The sequence below is a fragment of the Castor canadensis genome, chromosome 3, assembly GCF_047511655.1.
Source record: "Castor canadensis chromosome 3, mCasCan1.hap1v2, whole genome shotgun sequence".
NCBI classification, from domain to species: domain Eukaryota; kingdom Metazoa; phylum Chordata; class Mammalia; order Rodentia; family Castoridae; genus Castor; species Castor canadensis.
This window is the reverse complement of record NC_133388.1, coordinates 91,038,542-91,057,189: the sequence shown is the minus strand read 5'-3', so window position 1 is coordinate 91,057,189 and position 18,648 is coordinate 91,038,542. Positions and strand designations below refer to the sequence as shown.

Here is an 18,648-nt window from a genome sequence, read left to right as displayed (position 1 = left end):
TTCAGAGGGCATCCCAGGCCAATAACAGTACCATACTGTCCATTTTGAGATTTCTGGGATTATAACCTTAAGCTAACAATTGGCTTACAAGCACTGGGTCTGATGCCCCAAGGTGTGAGGTGGGGCTAGGAGCAGGGCTTGTGAAAGGCACCACTCTCTCCACACACACCCACAACAAGCGAGCCTATCTGCCTAGGCCTGATCCTGCTGCCTGTTGCCCCTCCCCCACTTCCCGTGTGCGTTTATTCTAGGGGAAGTGGCAGCGGGCCGCAGCCATTGCCATGTGTGGCTGGTGGCCCAGGATGTGCTGGGTCCTCTCTATGGATTTTCTTAGCTATGGCAGACGTTTTTGCTGTGTCCAGGGCTGGCATCCCTATGCACGAGCGTGCCTGTTTGTTTTTCCTCCTCCCCTTGTGGGGGCGGAGTTAGGGTGTGAGCATGGCAGCTGTAGTGTTTCTTAAGCACTTTTTGTAAAGCAGCTGATTTAAAGTTACATTAGACTGAGAGGCCTGGCAAACTAGTTGGAATAGCTTAACTCATAAGGTACCATGGTACAAGTTTTTCATGGGAGGCAGGGTCTCAGTAAGCCCAGGGAGGGGAAGGCAGACAGAGACAAAGGACATGCGGTGAGACCATGGAGGAAGCAGAAAATGTGTCCTGACATCTTAGGTAAGGGAGGGGAAGGAAGAGCTTGGAGGCATGACACACGCCTGAGGGATTGGTCATCACCTGCATCTGTAGGTCACTCCCATTGATTGGTACTGGAACACTTTCACAAAATGAAACCTCCACTCTCCGGTCACTGTCTCAGGAAAAAGGGGAATTAGATGGGGTGGGGGGGAAGAGAAGCAGTCATCAGATGCCATAATCAAACAGGACTCCTCCAATGTAGCATGAGGTGTACTTGAATAAACCCCAGGCTTGGTCTCAGCCCACAGGGAGGGACCATGAGCTCTCCCAGATCTGGAATCACCTTGAGGCCAGAGTTGGCAAGGAGTGGCTTGTTTAACACCATGACGGGAAAGTCCCTCAGGAAGATAGGAAGAAACAGGCACCCTGAGCAGTGCAAGAAGTCTGCTTACGTGGGGAAGGAGGAGGTTTGGGAGAGGAATTGGTTGATTTAGAAACTGGTTTACAGATTAATAGAATCTGCACAGGGGAACAGGAAGTACAGAGGGAGGGTTTGGTGCAGAGATAGGGAAAGGATTGGACGTAGGAAAGTTCCTTCCATTTATCAGCATGCTCACAGAGATTGTATAAATTCCTTAAAATATTGGGATTGAAAGTGCCATTAAGTGGCCATTTGGAGGCATTGTCTAATGGACATTGGGGCCAGGCCTGATTACAGAGAAAAATGAGCTTTTGTGGCTTAAGATCAGGCGTTAGGCAGAGGGGCCCAAGGTTGTCCAGGAAATATCCCAGTGGGGAGTCTGAAGGAATTTGGGATGGTCCAACTCCCATGGTGAGGCCTGGCCTGAGGAGAGATATGGTGGGTGTCCCCAAAACATCAGGTCTTCAGGAGAAAGAGAGAGAAAGAGATGTGGAGTTCCCAGAGGGAACATCTTCACCTTGGGGGTGTCCACAGTCCCTAGTGGGGAACCCAGTTTCCAGGGACGAGAGCCAGCTGAGACCTAGTGCTAGGATTTTGAGGAAATGAGAGAGATCACAACTCTGTGTGTGAGGAGGACTCACCAAGAGGGGACCTTGAGGGAAGATTGGCCAGTGGTGGATGGCAGTTGGAGGCGAGCTGGGGTAACTTCCGTATGAGCTAGTGAGGGAGTGGCATTTTCTAGGATCAGGGGTTCTGGCAAAGCAGCTCAGGTCCCAGAGGAAGGGAATGGGAGTTGAGAGACAGAGAGAGAGGGGGATGCGGTGGGCTAGGCTGGGAGAGCAAGGTCAGTGCCGGGAGTGCACCTTGATCCAAGTCACGGCACCAAATGTTAGGAAAAATGCTGCTCACAAAGAAAGCTCAGGAGAAAATCTCATGTCCATACAGCAAAGTTTAATAGCAGGCCCAAACTGTCAGGCTGGCCGGGGAAAAGATGGTGCAGCAGAGAACCTGGGCCAGGAGTGGCTTTTATAGGAGGAGGTTAAGGAAGTTAGCGCATGTGCGGTAGTCTCTGGTAGGGGTGGAGCTGTCTTAGAGCACGGGAATTTGTTTAAAGGCGGGGCTGTCCTTGGAAGTTTCTCAAGTGAGGTCTGAGAATAAAATGGCCACTGATTTATAAATGCGACATTATTGTTCTATCACTGGGGAAGCCCAAGGTTAACACTCTACTCTTCAACTAAACCAGGCAATCTTCTTCCCCTTTTCTCTCTTTGATCACTGAGGAGTAAACCTCTCAACCAAGACATAGCTTTGGAGCTCTGGCACCAGTAAACCGGGAGATAAGAGCCAAAGTTTTGAGACATGTTTTGTCACTTATTTTGAACTGTGTGCTTAAACTCCCCTTTATTCCCCCTCCCTTCCTGCTCAAGAAGAACAAAGATAAACTTCCGTTTAAAAAGCAGTCATTTTCTCGCAGAAGTGGCACAAGAGAGCTTTCAGAGGTTGACTCTTCCTGTCCTCTTTGCCTGAAAAATAATAAACACTACTTCCTTTTCCTCAAAATCCTGCTCTCGTTATTTGTGAATTGGCAGGGGACTGACTTTCTAGTAATGTTGTCAGTGTAGTCTGTGATCAGAAGAATTCCAAACTCGTATCCCACCAGAAAAAATTCATGGCAGGACACATGGGTGTAAAGGGAGTTTACTGAAAATTAGGAAAGGGAACTGCAAAGGGAGGCATGGTGGGGCCCAGGTGGAGTCCACTGGCCCAGCGAGCATGTTTCTGCCCTTTAGGTGCTTTTAAAACCTATGATAACCTATGGGAAGGGGCAGACCAGGTGATTCACATTCAATAATCAATGAGTGGGGAGGGGCCTGGGCAGTTTCTGACCAGATGAGGGTGATTTGGGCCATCACCAGGCAATCTACATGAGCCCCACACTTTTCCTATTTCTAGCCGCCTCAGTAACACTACTACCTTGTTGGTTAACTCCATCTTTGTACCCCATCCTGTGGAAGTTCCTTGAAATTCTAATCACACTCCACAACTTCCTGCTGGTCACTCACCTCTTATGAAATCTGTCCACTAAATGCTCCCATGTTACTCTTTGTTGCTGTAATAAACTTAAACCTCATCCTTCTTTTCTTCTTGGGTGAGACACTAGCCGTCATTTGACTTTAATGGAGGGCCTTTTCATTCCTCCAAGGTTTTACAGGAAACTCCCTGGGACAATGCTCTCAGATGGCTCTCAGTAAAAGATGATACTGGTAAGTGTTGCACACTGTGAGTACCACTCCCTTTGAAACTGAGGAAGTATTCCTCACTAGGAATTAGTGGCCCTTCTTTTCTGCTACTTCTGCCCAGCAGGTAGAGCTATTTACCCTTACTTTGTCCTGCTTTTGAGCTAAAGGTAAAACTAATGTTTATACAGACAGGTCAAGGCCAAAGTGGGGAAGGGGTGTAAAGAAGCTCTTAGTTATGCATTCCTGAAATATCTGCACTTCCTCCTTATTACCTTATAAAATACTTATCTCAGGAATGTTTCTGGCCACAGTATTCCAGACAAGTTAGATAGTTCTCCACCAAGAACTGCCAACTCCTGCAGTGAGAAGAGGAGTCCAGCTGTTCTTGTGCTCTCTGTCAGAAGAAACAGAAACACCTTGGCACAGGAACAAGTATTTTTATTCTCATATTTGAGTATTAGGGAGGCAGCATGTGGAGAGAGAAAATCCCAAGTTGATTTCCCCAACAAAGAAAGGGACCAGTTTTCTGGATTGCTGGAGTGGGCTGGGTTCTGGTCATTTTTTTACTGGTCAGGAGTATGGTATTTTTAAATTTTCTTCCTGTGTAAGATGTGAACCAGTGGCCAGTTTTTCCTTGGAGACATTATGGCACCACCCTGGTTTTTGCTATGAGCCTGGTCCTCATGATAACAGTAGGTGTGTAGGGAAGAAACCCAGCCCACACATTGTTGAAATAGTGGGCAGGAGAGGGAAAGGCACATATCACATTTGTAGTGAGTTACAGGTTATGAAGGGCCAAAAACTACCTGCCCTTTGTCCCCGTGGTGGTCCCTGAATGTCTCAGGGAGCTTTGTTCCAGGATGGATTTCTTTACTTTGTCTTTAACATTATTCTTTATCCTACTTTCTTTGCCTGCATGCCTTGGATCTTCTTAGCCTGCACACATGACTTTGCAGTCCCAATATTTTGTTCTAGAGGGCCTGGATTTCTCAGGATTTTTTCTTTTCCTTGCAGTACTGAGGTTTGAGCTCAGGACCTTCACCTTGAGCCACTCCACCAGCACTTTTGTGATGGAGTTTTTCAAGATAGGGTCTTGCAAACTATTTGCCCGGGGTTGGCTTGGACCATGATCCTCCTGATCTCTGCCTCCTGAATAGCTAGGCTTACAGGTGTGAGCCACTGGTGTCTGGCTTCTTCGCAATATTCATATGATGTTTCCAGAAGGATCCCCTCCAGCCTTGCTGGAAAGGTCAATATTGACCAACCTGTGTTCTGCTGGTTTCCAGGAATGGTTTCTGGGTGCACATACTTCATGTTAAAAAGGCACCAACCTTTTAATGGACTTGGACCCCTGTCCAGAGCTTAACCCTAATAACTTCTAAGAAGTGAAGTGGATATCATACAGTGTGACAGGGCTACAGAGTGCCCCACTGGTTCATATTCCTTAAATAAACTTAACCACACACATAGTCTAGAGAGAGTTTTGTGGACACTTGAAACCAAACTGAAAGTAGCCAAAGAAGTAAGTTGGTATCTCCAGATACATTTGTAACCAATTTACTCATTACTGGTAACTTCCAACAAGGTGACAATCCAGTAGTGGTGCCTTGGTTAACTGCAGCCGACATTTGTCCCCATTTGTATTCCATGATACACAGAGCCCCACAGGCAGTGATGACATACACCATATCATTCTAAGATACATTTTTATCTATGGAGGATTTAATGACTACCCATAAGCACCGGCAACTCCCAGTCTCAATAAATAGAAAGTAAAGATTAATGTGACCTAGGATAGCTGCCCTTCCAGTGTCAACATGTAAGTCTGAAAGAAATTATTGGATCAATTTTGTCTTGCTCCACCACAGAATGGAAGAACCTGGTAATAAATGAGTTTAAATTTTTTAATTTGTTTGGTGGTACTAGAATTTGAACTCAGGACTTAGCTCTTGCAGAGACAGGCACTCTATACTTAAACCTTATCTCCATCCCTTTTTACTTTGGTTATTTTGGAGATAGGGTCTTGTTTTTTGCCCAGGCTAGTGTGGACCACAATCCTGTTTTATACTATATTCCCACTGTCACTGGGATGACAGGTGCATATCAGCAGGGCCAGCATTTTTCTGTTGAGATGGGGAGTCAAAATTGTTTTTGCCTGGGCTGGCCTGGATAATGAATGATTCTATCTCAGCTTCCCTAGAGCTAAGATTACAGGTGTGAACCCAGTTTGTTTTTGACACACATTCACAGTTGTTACAGATATTCCCTTTAACATGGGATTAGACCAACCAGTACCCGTCCCATTCCAGCAGTGAGAGACAATTAAACCCGACTGAATGGCTGATGAGCAATGCTTCCTGGGGGAAATGTGGAAGTTAATAATCCAAAATGGGGTCTCGTGTCAAAGCCCTAACCAAAATGGAGACTGAGAGGGCACAGGGCTGTCATACATGCACTGCTGAGCCATCTACACTTCCTGCTCATTAACAAGCTTTTCTGACTAGTTTCTTGTGGGTGAAGTATTTCAGATAAGCCTAATGCCAGCTTCTGCAATGACTTCCTGAGGCCAATGAACTGGGTTTTGAAGATGTGCACCTGACTCCTTTCTTTGTCTTTAAAATCTCCCCTTTATGCCAATTTCCTTGGGTGTGTGAGTAGGACCTTCTAAGTCTACACACTCTGGGTTGTAACCCTTTGATATTCCGAATAAAATCTTTTGTTCCAGTGGGCTTGTATTTCTGAGCTTTGTGTTTTAGGTTGACAGGGAGGAGAAAGCCCATTTTATAGCTGGTTGATCAGAAGTTTTATATTCAGGGATTTTTCTGATTATGACTGAGGCAGGAACCGTCTTCCAGGACAGAGCTCTTAACTTGAGGGCTCTGATGCTAACTTCAGATAGATTCAAAGTTGAATTCGATTGTAGGGCACCCAGCTGGCAATCGGAGACTTGCAATATTGCTTGGTGTGGAAAAACTCATATATCTGACATTAAAAGTGTTGTGTGGCAATGCAGAGAAACAAAGTGTGTTTTTTTCTAGTGATCACCTCACTTGGGTAGAATTTATCTTCTACTCCTGTCTCTATATCTCTGCCTTGTTGGGGTCCAAGGCTGACCACCCCTCAGAGGAACAAAAAGACACTCACGATAACGTAAGCCACAAAGCGAGGTTTATTTCCAGCCAGCTGGGGTCCGGGTATCCGCCCGACGCAGTGGGTTTCAACACGAACCCCGAATACAAAACTCAGGTTGCTTTTATATTTTTTTAGACATTAGTCATGGTCACACAGCAATTTTTATGGTCCCTGGGGTCACATATTTCTGATGTCACCCACATCTTGGTGGTGGGGCCAGATTACTTGAAGATTATTTATCAGGAATTTGGTAAACACCAGGTGTCTCAACTCATTGACTCACATACCATTTTAGCAAGATTAACCAGAAACAGTCCCTGTTCCCAGAAACCGTCCCACCTCCCTTAGTTCCAGTAAGTGGTGGCTTGGGTCATGTTAGCCATGGCCAGTTTCAGGCTGAGTGGGCTGCAAGCCTCAAAGGTACCCTAACATTTGTACCCTAACATTTGTACCCTAACAGCCTATACCCTAACTGTGTCCCCAGTCCTATATTACCTTTCATTTAAAAGGATTACACCCTTTGGCAGAGGTGTGGCTTAAGTGGTAGAACGACTGCCTTGGAACATGAGGCCCTGAGTTCAAACCCCATTACTGCCAAAAAAAAGAAGAAAAAAAAATCATATCCTTCATTGTTAGTTTTAATTGTTTTAGAAGAACTCAGCCTCAGCATATGAGGACCAGTCCCATGGGGCTGTGAGAATGAAGAAAGACACATTTAGGATTATACAGAGTGCAATTTATTGGGTGACTTACTGACAGAAGTGTAGTCCTGGGTGGCAGCAAGACTGTAACAGGTACATAAACTGCTTTTGCTGAAAAGCACCGATTCCTTACTCAGGCCCACAAATTAACTAAAAGCAGGAGAAAAGCTTGGCATCTCTGCCTCCATTTTATATTTGTCTTTGTTCTATGTCATTCACTTTGTAGTCACCTTGGAATCCAGGAAGCACAGGACTTATCCATAACATGTTTACAAGGAGGGATGCAGGAAACTGCCCCAAAGGAAAGGAACAGCAGAGGAAAGGAAGTTGCAGAACAACTTCTGCAGAACCCATCTCAAAACAAGGACTGAGATAATGACCAAAAGTCCACACCTGTGGACTGGGACTGTTTATGCCATACCTTTTGCCCTCTGCCCTAATTCTTTGTCAACTAAAAGCTAAAGTTTTAAACTAAGCCATTTTCATTGTCTACTTAAACCTATATGTGTGAACTGGGGACAGGAGGAGGGAAGGTACATGTAGTTGAACAGTCCCAGTCAGAAAGGTGGCCTGGTTGGTCCTTATCTTGGTCCTTGTTCTGGGAGAGGTTCTAGGGTTGTTATCTAGATCATTGTCACCTGGCAGGTGGTCCATCCTGAGGAAGCTGTACTGTTGGGGGTGGTTTTGTTAATGGTGCTGGTGCAGTCTGGTCAGAAGACTTCCAAACTCTTTGTCCACTGGGAAGAATCCATGGTGGGACATGTGGTTATAAAAGGAGTTTACTAAATGTTAGGGAAAGAGAAATACAAAGAGGATCATGACGAGGTGCAGGTGCAATCTGTCAGCCGAGAGAACATGCTTTTCTTTTTCAGGTGTTTTTAAAATTTATGCTAATTTATGGAAACAGAGGAACAGTAGGTTCTCATCTAACAATTAATGACTGGGGAGGACAGGCGGTTCCGGCAGGTGAGGGTGATCTGGGCTGTCCCTGGCCAGCCACATATGAATCACAAACTTCCCCTACTTCTAGCTCACCTCAACTTTGCTGTTGACAATGATGCCTCTAACCAGAAGATCTTTGTCCTTACACTTTGGCGTGGAAGAATCCAAGTAGCACATGTGGATGTGTTAATGGCAGTGGTGAAGCCTCTGGTCAGATTTCCCACCTGTCCCATGGGGAAGAAATACATGGCAGGACATGTGGGTGTAAAGGGAGTTTTTTAAAAGTTAGGGAAGGGAATTATGAAAAGGGGGCATGGTGGGACCAGCTGGAAGTTGGTGGCAGAGAGCATGTTTCTCTTTTCCAGGTGCTTTCTAGAAAATGGCTAAAGGTGGATGTTTATTTTTCTTTAGGACTGGGTGAAGAGTTTCCAGTAAGCCACCTTCAAAGGGAAGGGGGGGAGTCAGTTCTAACATGGCTGCCCTTTTGTTCACCCTAGCATAGTTGGTGAGTCTCAGAATTAGTTGAGGAAGGATAGGTAGATGAGGAGACAAGGAAATTATATTATTTTAAAGAAATATTAAAAGCAGTAGATTTAGACATTAGAACCAGGAAGTAAAAACTGAAAAACCAGGGCAGCAATCTCTCCTCCCACCTCCTTTTAGATGTTAGGTTACAGAGTAGGGAGCCATAGGGGTGCTGTCTGCATCTGCCTTCTGCATTGAGATGTTAAGAAGCTGCGAATCTCCTTGAAGGGGAGAAGGACAGAGAGAATGAAAGGCATGCTTAGCAAAAGGAAGTCTTAAAACGCCTATTGGGGTTGCAAACCTTTGACTTGATGGTGTGTATTTCCCCAACTTAAAGCACATAGAACCCACAAAAGGGTCGCCAATTTTTAACTTGTCTCCCACCCCTGCAGTTCTAGCAAGAGATACTTTTTCTTCTCTCTTTTTAAATTTCTCACTACTTTTATCCTGTTATACTAAAATAAATCCTTCCTAAAACATTAAACTCTGTTGTGAGACACCCTGAAATTCTTTTCATGTTTGTGGATCTCAAGTACCTGTGATTTTTTGTGGAAACTGGTAAGCTTTGGGACTCCCTCACCCCTCATATAGTAACATGTTCAAGTGCCACCTTGTTATAAGAAGAAAGTCCTTGCAGTCTGGTGGGGGTTCTGGTGCTGTTCTTTTCCTTGGAGGTAATTTCAGTTGTAAAGATGTTATCAGATCAGTCTTGTCCTCCCTGGAAGCCAAGGTGATTATGAAAGAGAGAGCCTCAGAGTGAAGGAAACAAATACAAAATGGAAGTCAAAATGCCAAGCTTTCAGGTAATTCTTGGGCCCAAGTAAGAAATCAGTGCTTTTCAGCAGAAACAGTTTAAGAACCTGTTACATAATCAAAACAGGTACTTTATTGCCTTTAAAAAAAAAAAAACAAAAAACCCAACAATACTTATAAGGTTAGTTTCTCAGTTTAAAATAGTTAAGGCAGAATTATATTATAGCATTATTTTAAAAAATAATATTTATTACAACAGTCAAGGCAATAAAAATGGAGTTAGGGTAGGGTTAAGTTGTGAAAACAGCACAGTAGTTTAAGAGGCAAGCTTTATTTCCTTATCACTTGAGAATTCCTGGGTAAGTTATGATAGTTTTTCAAGGATCCCCTCTGGAGGCTTGACATGAGCTGGAGTCTGAAGATAAGTTCTGAATATAAACCAGTGGTTCTGACACCCTAACAATGTGGCCCAGAGAGAGGGTCCACCAAGGTGTCCTGTTAGTGTTACTGGTGATCTAAGGAGACTCTGGTCAGAAGATTCTTAGGTACTTGCTTCCTGAGAGAATTCAGGCAAGACTTGAAAATGTAGTAAAGTCTATTGAAAGTGAGGGGAAGGAACGGCAAAAGAAAACGGTGGTGGGTCCTGGGCCAGGCAGGATAGAAGAAGCACAGTCTTTCTTTTAAAGGGATTTTATAAATTGAAATGGGAAACGGCGGGAAAAATCTGGGCAGTCCTTGCAGGATGGGCTAGGGTGATTGACAGGTTTGATGCACCCTGCACATGCTCTTGTTCTCTCTCTCTCAGGTATTTTAATGACACGTATGAGGTGTGATCCATGTTCAGGTTTTCAGCAGAGGACTTTTACCCAAGAGGTGATCAAGGGCGGAATTCCCCCAAGGCTTCCTGTCTTTGATGACACTTACAACTGAAAAGAAACTTACAACTGCAGGGTTTGCAGAGGGGCTCAAGTGGTAGGAAGCCTGAGGCTCTGAGTTCAAACTCAGTACCACCGGAAAAAAAAGAAAGGATGGCATTGGGCTGAGATAAAGAGTTTAGCATGAAATGTGCTGAGAAAATTCTCATGGTGCCAGACGGAGTCCCCAAATCCCTATTGCTAGCTTGCCTCACTAGCAAACCTTGATAGCAAGCACAATTCAGAGCCAACTGCGGTGGCACATGTTTAAAACCCCTAGCTGTTCAGGAGGGGAGGTAGGAGGAAGGTGGAAGTAGGAAGGTTGCAAGTTTGAGGCCCACCTAGGCAAAGTTAGTGAGACCATATCTCAAAAACAAAATAAAAACAAAAAGTCCAGGAGCACAGCTCAAGTGGTAGAGCACTTGCCTGGCAAGTATGAGACCCTGAGTTCTACACACAAAAAAGGCATATTTCAGTATCTGTTACTCCATAAACTGCACCTTTGACTAGATACTCTTTCACCACCCACTGAAGTGAATTTAGGAGCCAGATGTCTGGCTGTCTTCTGAAAACTACAGATAACTCTCTCTGGGGTCACCTCTCTCTGGGGTTTTGCAATTCCTTTGTGCCCAGGAGGCATTTTTTATGTTTGTAGCCTTTGCTCGAGGCTAGTCTCAGAGTGAACCCAGGTGTTCTACATGAGAAGTCAGGAACAGGTTCACACACAAACAGTCCCTGACCCTGCGCTCCACTGTGCCACTCCTGAGATTTCCAGGAGTGCTGTACCTCCCACTGCCAGTCCTTTCTCCTCTGCGCTGGACTGCTTGGGCACCAAGAAAAGAAGGACACAGACCCTGCTCTTCATCTCCCCAGACTGATGTCCATACAACTAGTGACGTGAACATCGAGTTTGAACGAGGTGAGTTAGAAGGGTTGATGCTGGGCTGGAGGAGTGACTCAAGTGAAAAAGTGCCTGCTTAGCAAGTGTGAGGCCCTGAGTTCAAACCCTAGAATGGAGAAAACAAAGAAGGGTTGCTGCCTGGGTTGCTCCATCCAAAAGCCCAGGATCCCTGGAAGGAGAAGGATTACCTTTTAGATAGTAAAGAATGAAAAATGATCCAAATCGTAGAAAGCAAACGCTTAAATTCAACTCAGCATTAGTCCCACTAATAAAGCCTTACTTTCCCCCCATATCCCCCTTCCTCCAGTCTTTCAAAGCATATGTGCATCTTTGCAGACCCTCACAGGTCTGTGAGGAGCTCTTGCTAGGTCGATCTGAGGATGCTGAGACTCAGAGTTGTGAATTCGGTTAGTGATTTAGCAGTGTCATGTGAATGAGGACAGAGACCTAGTTTAAGGGGGGTACTTTTTCAAGCAGGGAGGCTCCCTCCTCTATGCCAGAGTTGCTCCTGTATGGTTGCTGTTTACCATACATGCCCAGCAAGCAGCTCTGTCCACTCATGATGGTTTGTAATGATGGTGTAGCCCCTAAGGAAGGTTGTGGTAGGTAGTTTAGAAGTGATAGTATGCTTCACCCAGGCTTTGGAGAAATGTTATATGGAAGTCAAGGTCAGAGAAGCACCATCCTGCATCAGTGTGGTTGCCACCTGGCCTATGATTTCACGGAACCAAAGCCTTCCTAGCTGGGTAATCTCTCCCAAGTACTTATCTTCTACACCCTTACAAGGTGATAGTCCTTTCCACTTTTAGGCATAAAGTTTAAAACATATTCTTTTGGACACATGATCTGAGAATTTAGGAGCTAGCTAGAGCTAGATGGAGGGTGAGTTCCTCGGGTTAAGTGAATAGAGGGCACATGAAAGATGTTTAGAATTTTCAAATAAACTTCAACTAATTTCTTCCAATTTTGTACTTGACTCACTCATTCTGCAACATGTAGATTTCTAATACCCAATAACTTTATCTCTAGTGAGAGTATCACCTTCCAGTCTAGGAACTAAACAGTAAAATTAGGCCCGAGTGCCTTTATTAGCAGGAATTGTATGGTGGGGTTCCACCCAGCAGCATGTCATTACACTTTCCTGTCTTCCCTGTACATATACAGGTGACCCTGGTGGCAGAGATGACATCCTCTCTGAAGGCCTGGGGCACTTTCTTGGCCCTGCTGTGGCTCCAATGCAGGCTACTTGTGCATGGCAACGACATTCCTAGACGGGAGTTTATGGCCAAGCACCACCTCAATCCAAGCCAAGAATTCCATGCATACAAATGTGACGTCCTCATGAGGGAAAGAGCGCTGGAACACCAGACCTCGCACCTGTTCCTTTATACCTTATGGTACAAAATTGAGCAGATATGTGTTAGTGGAAACTGGAAAAACTGGTTCAAAAATACATACATATGGGCCCAGGGTCCCATCAGAGTGCTCAAGTGTCACCGGGAGAGTTTCGCAAACAGCTACAGAGAGAGTAGGAGCTACAGCTATGTTCAGTTCCACTGTAGCATGGGAGGGTATGTTGATAGCATAGAAGACATAAAGATTATAGAACCTCTCTTCTACTAAAGCCTACCCTGTCTCCAGGGTAGTTATTTTAGCTATTTTTTCAGATAGGGTCTCGCATTTTTCCACAGTTCTTCTACCTATACCTTGGAGCACCTGGGATTACAGACATGTACCACCACCACTGCCCATGCTCAGGTTTTGGTAGAGTATTTAGTAGTTCTCAAGTGGTGGCCCCTGCCTATGTCAATAGCCACTGTTACTCCCCACATTCATTCTTGGTACTACAGTTTTGCTTATGTTGTTCTTTGCCTGAAATGATACTCTGTCCTCATTTACCTAATTTATGCCTACATTTTTTCAAGACACAGATCAAGGATTCTGTGTTAGTCACTTTTCATTACTGTGTCAAAATACCTTAGGGAAACTTAAGGGAGGAAGGATTTGTTTTGGCTCATATTTCAGAGGTTTCAGTCCATGTTCCCTTGGCTCTGTTGTTCCTGGGCTATAGTGAGGCAGAACATCACGGTGGGGAAAATGTGGAAAAGGAGACTTGCTCATCTCATGGTGGCAGGAAGCAGAGAGAGAGAGAGAGAGACAGGAGAGGAAGGGACTGGAGACAAGATATTCAAAGTCACACCCCTATCAACCACTTTCTCCAACTAGACCTCACTTCCTAATAGTCTATTCAGCTATGAATTCATGAGTGGATTAACCCATTGATGAGCTTAGAGCCCTCATGATCAATCATCTCTCGAAAGCTCAGGAGCTAGTGAGCAAGCCCTTAACACACGACTCTGGGGGACACTTGATATCCAAACTATAACAGCATCTCTTCTTGACTAGTTCAGGATTTTTTGGGTATTGGCATCTTGTTACCTACTTAGGCTGAATGATCTTCCCTGCCATGAATAAATAGTTTTTGTAATGTGTGTGTTGTATGTACATGTTATGTATGCAGTTTGTGTTGTGTCGTTGATGTTATCTGTTACACATACTAAAGAGTGTGATCAGCTATGATTGTGCTATCATTGATTTAAGGTGCATTTTATATGTGTGCTTAAATGTACCTGATGGGGGTATTAATGTTATGGCCAGTCATAACATAGGTGCTGATTGCTGTGGCATCCTAGTTCCCCGCCCCCAAACAGGAGGCAGGGGCAGAGCTGACTGAATATAAATCAGGTAGCATGGTTCCTTGCATATAGTAGGCACTCAGGAAATGTTATCCTTTCCCATTCTTTGGAATTCTTTTTTGACTTTGATAAAAACAGACATGACAAATGATTTACTCTCCTTGACTCTAGAAGATGGGAATTCCTAATTAAAAATTATAGCAGACTGTCAACTGTGTAGAAGCTGTAAACATCTCAGATCAAAAATAAGCCCTCCTTCATCAACCACACACTGATTGACCTCCCACTGGACTCATTGATCAATGTTCCTAAGAAGTCAAGCCTGTACACACATTTAATCCCAGTACTGCAGAAGTTGAGGCAGAAAGATCACAAACACAAGGTCAATCTGGGCTACATAGCTAGACCCTGTCCCCAAAAAAATGTTTCTAAGGAGACCGATTCATTTTAGAAGAGTTAAGACATTTCATTTCCTGATGACTGCACATTAAGGACAAGATACTAACACAAAAACATTTACCTGATGAAAGTCATTTTTACTTGGCACAGAGATAGGGGGGAAGTTGGAAGACTTTAAAATGCCACACTCCTCAAGAATGAGACTCTAGATTCAAATTTTATTATAAGGAAGTAAGTGAGAGAAAGATATGTTGGGGTCACAAGTAGGTAGAGTCAGTAAGAATTCTATTTGCAAGGTAGGAGAGAGAGATACAGAGTAAGAAAAAAGTTATTTTTGCCTAGGACAGATACATACAAGTAACCGTGCATTTTAGTCTCTTCCAATGTTGAATGACTCTGACCTTGAACCAAAGAGAGAAAAGACCAAATTGTCAACATTTTTAATTAGGTGATGGCACACCTTCCTAGAACTCTGGCCTCAGTCTAGGGGCCATTCATAAACTTTGCAACTTACCCATGAACCTGAGGGATGGTCACCTACATCATCAACCAAAATCACAAGACATTAGTTTTAAACCAGTAGTTCTTCATCAAGGCACAATTTACCTATGGGGACTTCTAGCTTTTGTCACTGAGTAATGAGCTTTTAATGCAGCAGAGGAGGAAAAATATTTTCCTTCTACTCTTCTAGGTTCTTACCTAGGGTTCATATCACAAAAGTCAAATTAACAAAAGAAAAACAAATGAAAGTTCATTTACATGTGTATCTCTATACACACAGGAGAAAGTCAGGGATGGGTAACTCAAAGAGGTGACACACAGTTTGGAGAGGGGAGATGCTGCCCCCTAAAAGACTGTTAAGTGCCTGCCAAGTTGTTTTTCTTTTGTTTTCAGCTAACTTACACAGAACCACCCAAATTCCCAAGTTACTGACTCATTCTGTAGAGTAAACTTTGTTCGTTATAATTCTAAATTCTCTGCCCAAGGTGGTCAACAACAGGTACAGTACTTAGAAACTGCTTTTGCTAAAAACACTGATTTCAAGAGCTGTGCAAGTTCCTGCCCTCCTGACCTAACTGGGGGTGACTGGAGATGCAGAAAGGACAAAGGATAGAAGACAAACATGCAGAAAGTTGGGATCAGATGTGCTGGGCACTCAGATGGAGACGCACAACAGCCTCATTACTTCTTTCCTCTATTAACTCTTCTTTCACTTTGCCTCTTTTCTCTGTTCTTTAAAACCTTTCTTCTTTTCTATTCTTTAAAGTCTCTTTACTTATACTTGCACTGTCCCATGTTTTCCTTAATCTTTCTTAAACTCTTGGCCCTCAGAATTGCACTGTCCCATGTTCTCTCTTAAAGTCTCCATCCTCAGACTCACAGACACACAAACGGCCAGCTGCAGCAGCAGTGGCAGCAGCAGCAGCAGCCTTGCAAACAGCCAACCTAGGCAGTAGCAGCAGTCCCCTCCTAAGCTGCCCTGGCAGTAGCTTCCACCCCTCACAGGCAGCCAACCAGTCAATCTCCTGTGCTCCTTCAGGGAGTCTTTTATATACAGTGGTAAACAAGGAGGTGGAGCAACAGTTCTCAGGGAGGGGAGTGACATTGTAACAGGAGAAACCTGTGATCGCTACTTTTCTGCTGCATTTTGCACTCTTCTGCAGCTGGGGCCATGCCAAACTCAGCCTGCTGATTATTTGACATAGCTGTGCTTATGTCACATTCTCACAGGCTCCTCATAATCTGCTCCCTGCTCACTGAGTCCTCACTTGGACCTGCAGATGTTCAAAGGGTAACTAAAAGCAGAAGAAAAGTTACACATCTTTGTCTCCACTTTGTACCTGTCTTTGCTCTGAGCCCTTCTCTTGCAGTCACCTTGCAGCCACTTTGGGTTCCAGGAAGGACAGGACTGACCCATAACATTTCTGACAAAAGTTGAAGCTACACAGAGGCAACAGGACTTCCTTACCGTGACCAGGTCCCACTTGACCAGTCCTGAGATGGTCAACCAGATAGCCTCTGGCCACAGATGACACCTGCCATAGGAACTGATAGAACAATAATGTCACCATTTTGTAAATCAGCCAAAATGGCAGCCCCGCCCTTAAGTTTCCACGCTCTAAGACAGCTCCACCCCTGCCAGAGACTACTGCACATGTGCTAACTTCCTTAACCTCCCCCTTCTATAAAAGCCACTCCTTGCCCAGACTCAGGGCTGCGCCATCTTTTCCCTGGCCAGCCTGGCAGTTTGGGCCTGCCATTAAACTTTGCTCTATGGATGTGAGACTTTTCTCGTGAGCTTTCTTTGTGAGCAGCGTTTTTCCTAACATTTGGTGCCATGACTTGGATCGGGGTGCATTCCCGACACTGACCTTGCTCTCCCAGCCTCCCCTACCCCATCCCCCACCCCTCAATTCCCATTTCCTTCCTCTGGGATCTGAACTGCTTTCCCAGGACCCCCAATCCTAAAAAGCACCACTCTCTCATTAGCTCACAGGGAATTTCCTCCACCCCAGCATGCCTCCAACTGCCATCCACCACCGGCCAATCTTCCCTCAAGGTCCTCTCTCCCTCAGTGAGTCCTCCTCACATGCAGAGCTGTGATCTCTCTCTCTCTCTCTCATTTCCTCAAAACCCTAGTGCTAGGTCACAGCTCGCTCTCATCCCTGGAAACTGGGCTCCCCACTAGGGACTGTGGACCCCCCGTAGTGAAGACGTTCCCTCTGGGCATTGTGTTCCACATTTCTCTCTCTCTCCTGAGGACCTGATATTTTGGGGACATCCGCCATATCTCTCCTCAGGTCAGGCCTTCACCATGGGAGTTGGACCATCCCAAATTCCTTCAGACTCCCCACTGGGATGTCTCATGGCCAACCTTGGGCCCCTCTGCCTAACGCCTGATCTTAAGCCACAAAAGCTCATTTTTCTCTGTAATCAGGCCTGGCCCCAATACCCATAGACAATGCTTCTAAATGGCCACCTAATGGCACTTTCAATCGCAATATTTTAAGGGATTTATACAATGTCTGTAAGCATGCTGGCAAATGGAAGGAACTTTCCCACATCCAATCCTTTCTTCATCTCCACATCAAACCCTCCCTCTGTACTTTCTGTTCCCCTGAGCAGATTCTATTAGCCTCTAAACCAGTTTCTAAATCAACCAATTCCTCTCCCAAACCTCCTCATTCCCCATGTAAACAGAATTCTTGCACTGCTTACCATGCCTATCTCCTCCTATCTTCCTGAAAAACTTTCCCCATCATGGAGTTAAGCAAGCCACTCCTTGCCAACTCTGGCCTCAAGGTGATTCCAGCTCTGGGAGAGCTCCTGCTCCCTTCCTGTGTGCTGAGATCAAGCCCCAGGTTTGTTCGGGTATGCCTCATGCTACATTGGCAGAGTCCTGTTTGATTATGTCATTTGATGACTGCTTCTCTTTCCCCTCCTCCTGTCTAATTCTCAGAGAACTTCTCAGAGAACATGCAGACCAGATCCTGCCCCACCCTATAACAATTTCTGTTAAACCAGGGGATCTTATTCTCCTAAAAGGATCTTCTACCCTTTCCATTGGGACTTCAGTGGACCAGCCCTCATCTGGTCATTCTCATGACACCCACTGCTGTCAAGCTCAATGGGTTCCCCCAATGGCGGCACCTCTCAAGAAACAATTAGAAAATGGAGAAGGGAACTGGAGGACTCTTAAATTGTCTAGGGAAAACATTTCACAGTGGTTCTCCTGGCCAATGCCCATCCTAATGCCTATGTTCTTGCTCTCCTATTCTTAAGCTTCCTCCCTGTGTCATACTACATGTCTGCTCTTGCTAATAAAAAATTTAACCAGTTGTACCTCCAGGGATACCAACCTCTCCAAAACCATCCAGAGGACTGCTATGAGGACCCCCACCAGGACACAGGAGCCTGAGGATACTGCCCTATAAAATGCCCCCTGCCAGCAGGAAGCAGCTAAAGAGACCAATGCTTTGCCCCAATTCCTGACCCTCAGCCCCTACCCTCATCATTATTAAAGAAAAAATGGGGGGACGATAGAATAATAATGTCACCATTTTGTGAATCGGCCAAAATGGCAGTCCCACCCTTAAACAAATTCCCTTGCTCTGAGACAGCCCCACCCCTGCCAGAGACTACTGCACATGCACTAACTTCCTTACCCTTCCCCTTCTATAAAAGCCACTACTTGCCCAGACTCGGGGCTGTGCCATCTTTTCCCCAGCCAGCCTGGCAGTTTGTGCCTGCCATTAAACTTTGCTCTATGGATGTGAGACTTTTCTCGTGAGCTTTCTTTGTGAGCGGCATTTTTCCTAACAGGAACTGTTTAATAATTGTGCAAACCTCTCACCTGCTGCCTTATTCTTCCTCTGTTTAAATCTAAAGCTCAT

At 45.0% G+C, this 18,648-nt stretch overlaps 1 protein-coding gene across 1 annotated transcript; it reads left to right on the top strand.

The window, feature by feature from the left end:
* Nucleotides 1-7,642: 7,642 nt before the first annotated feature.
* Nucleotides 7,643-13,651, top strand: Eddm3b (epididymal protein 3B). The gene is made up of 2 exons (XM_074068453.1): nt 7,643-11,177; nt 12,324-13,651. The coding sequence occupies exon 2, from the start codon at nt 12,342-12,344 to the stop codon at nt 12,780-12,782; it is 441 nt and encodes a 146-aa protein (XP_073924554.1). The 5' UTR covers nt 7,643-11,177; nt 12,324-12,341; the 3' UTR covers nt 12,783-13,651.
* Nucleotides 13,652-18,648: the final 4,997 nt, after the last annotated feature.

What these genes read in the sequence shown, in the direction of transcription:
- Eddm3b (XM_074068453.1), top strand. Translation starts at nt 12,342, where the DNA reads ATGACATCCTCTCTGAAGGCCTGGGGCACTTTCTTGGCCCTGCTGTGG.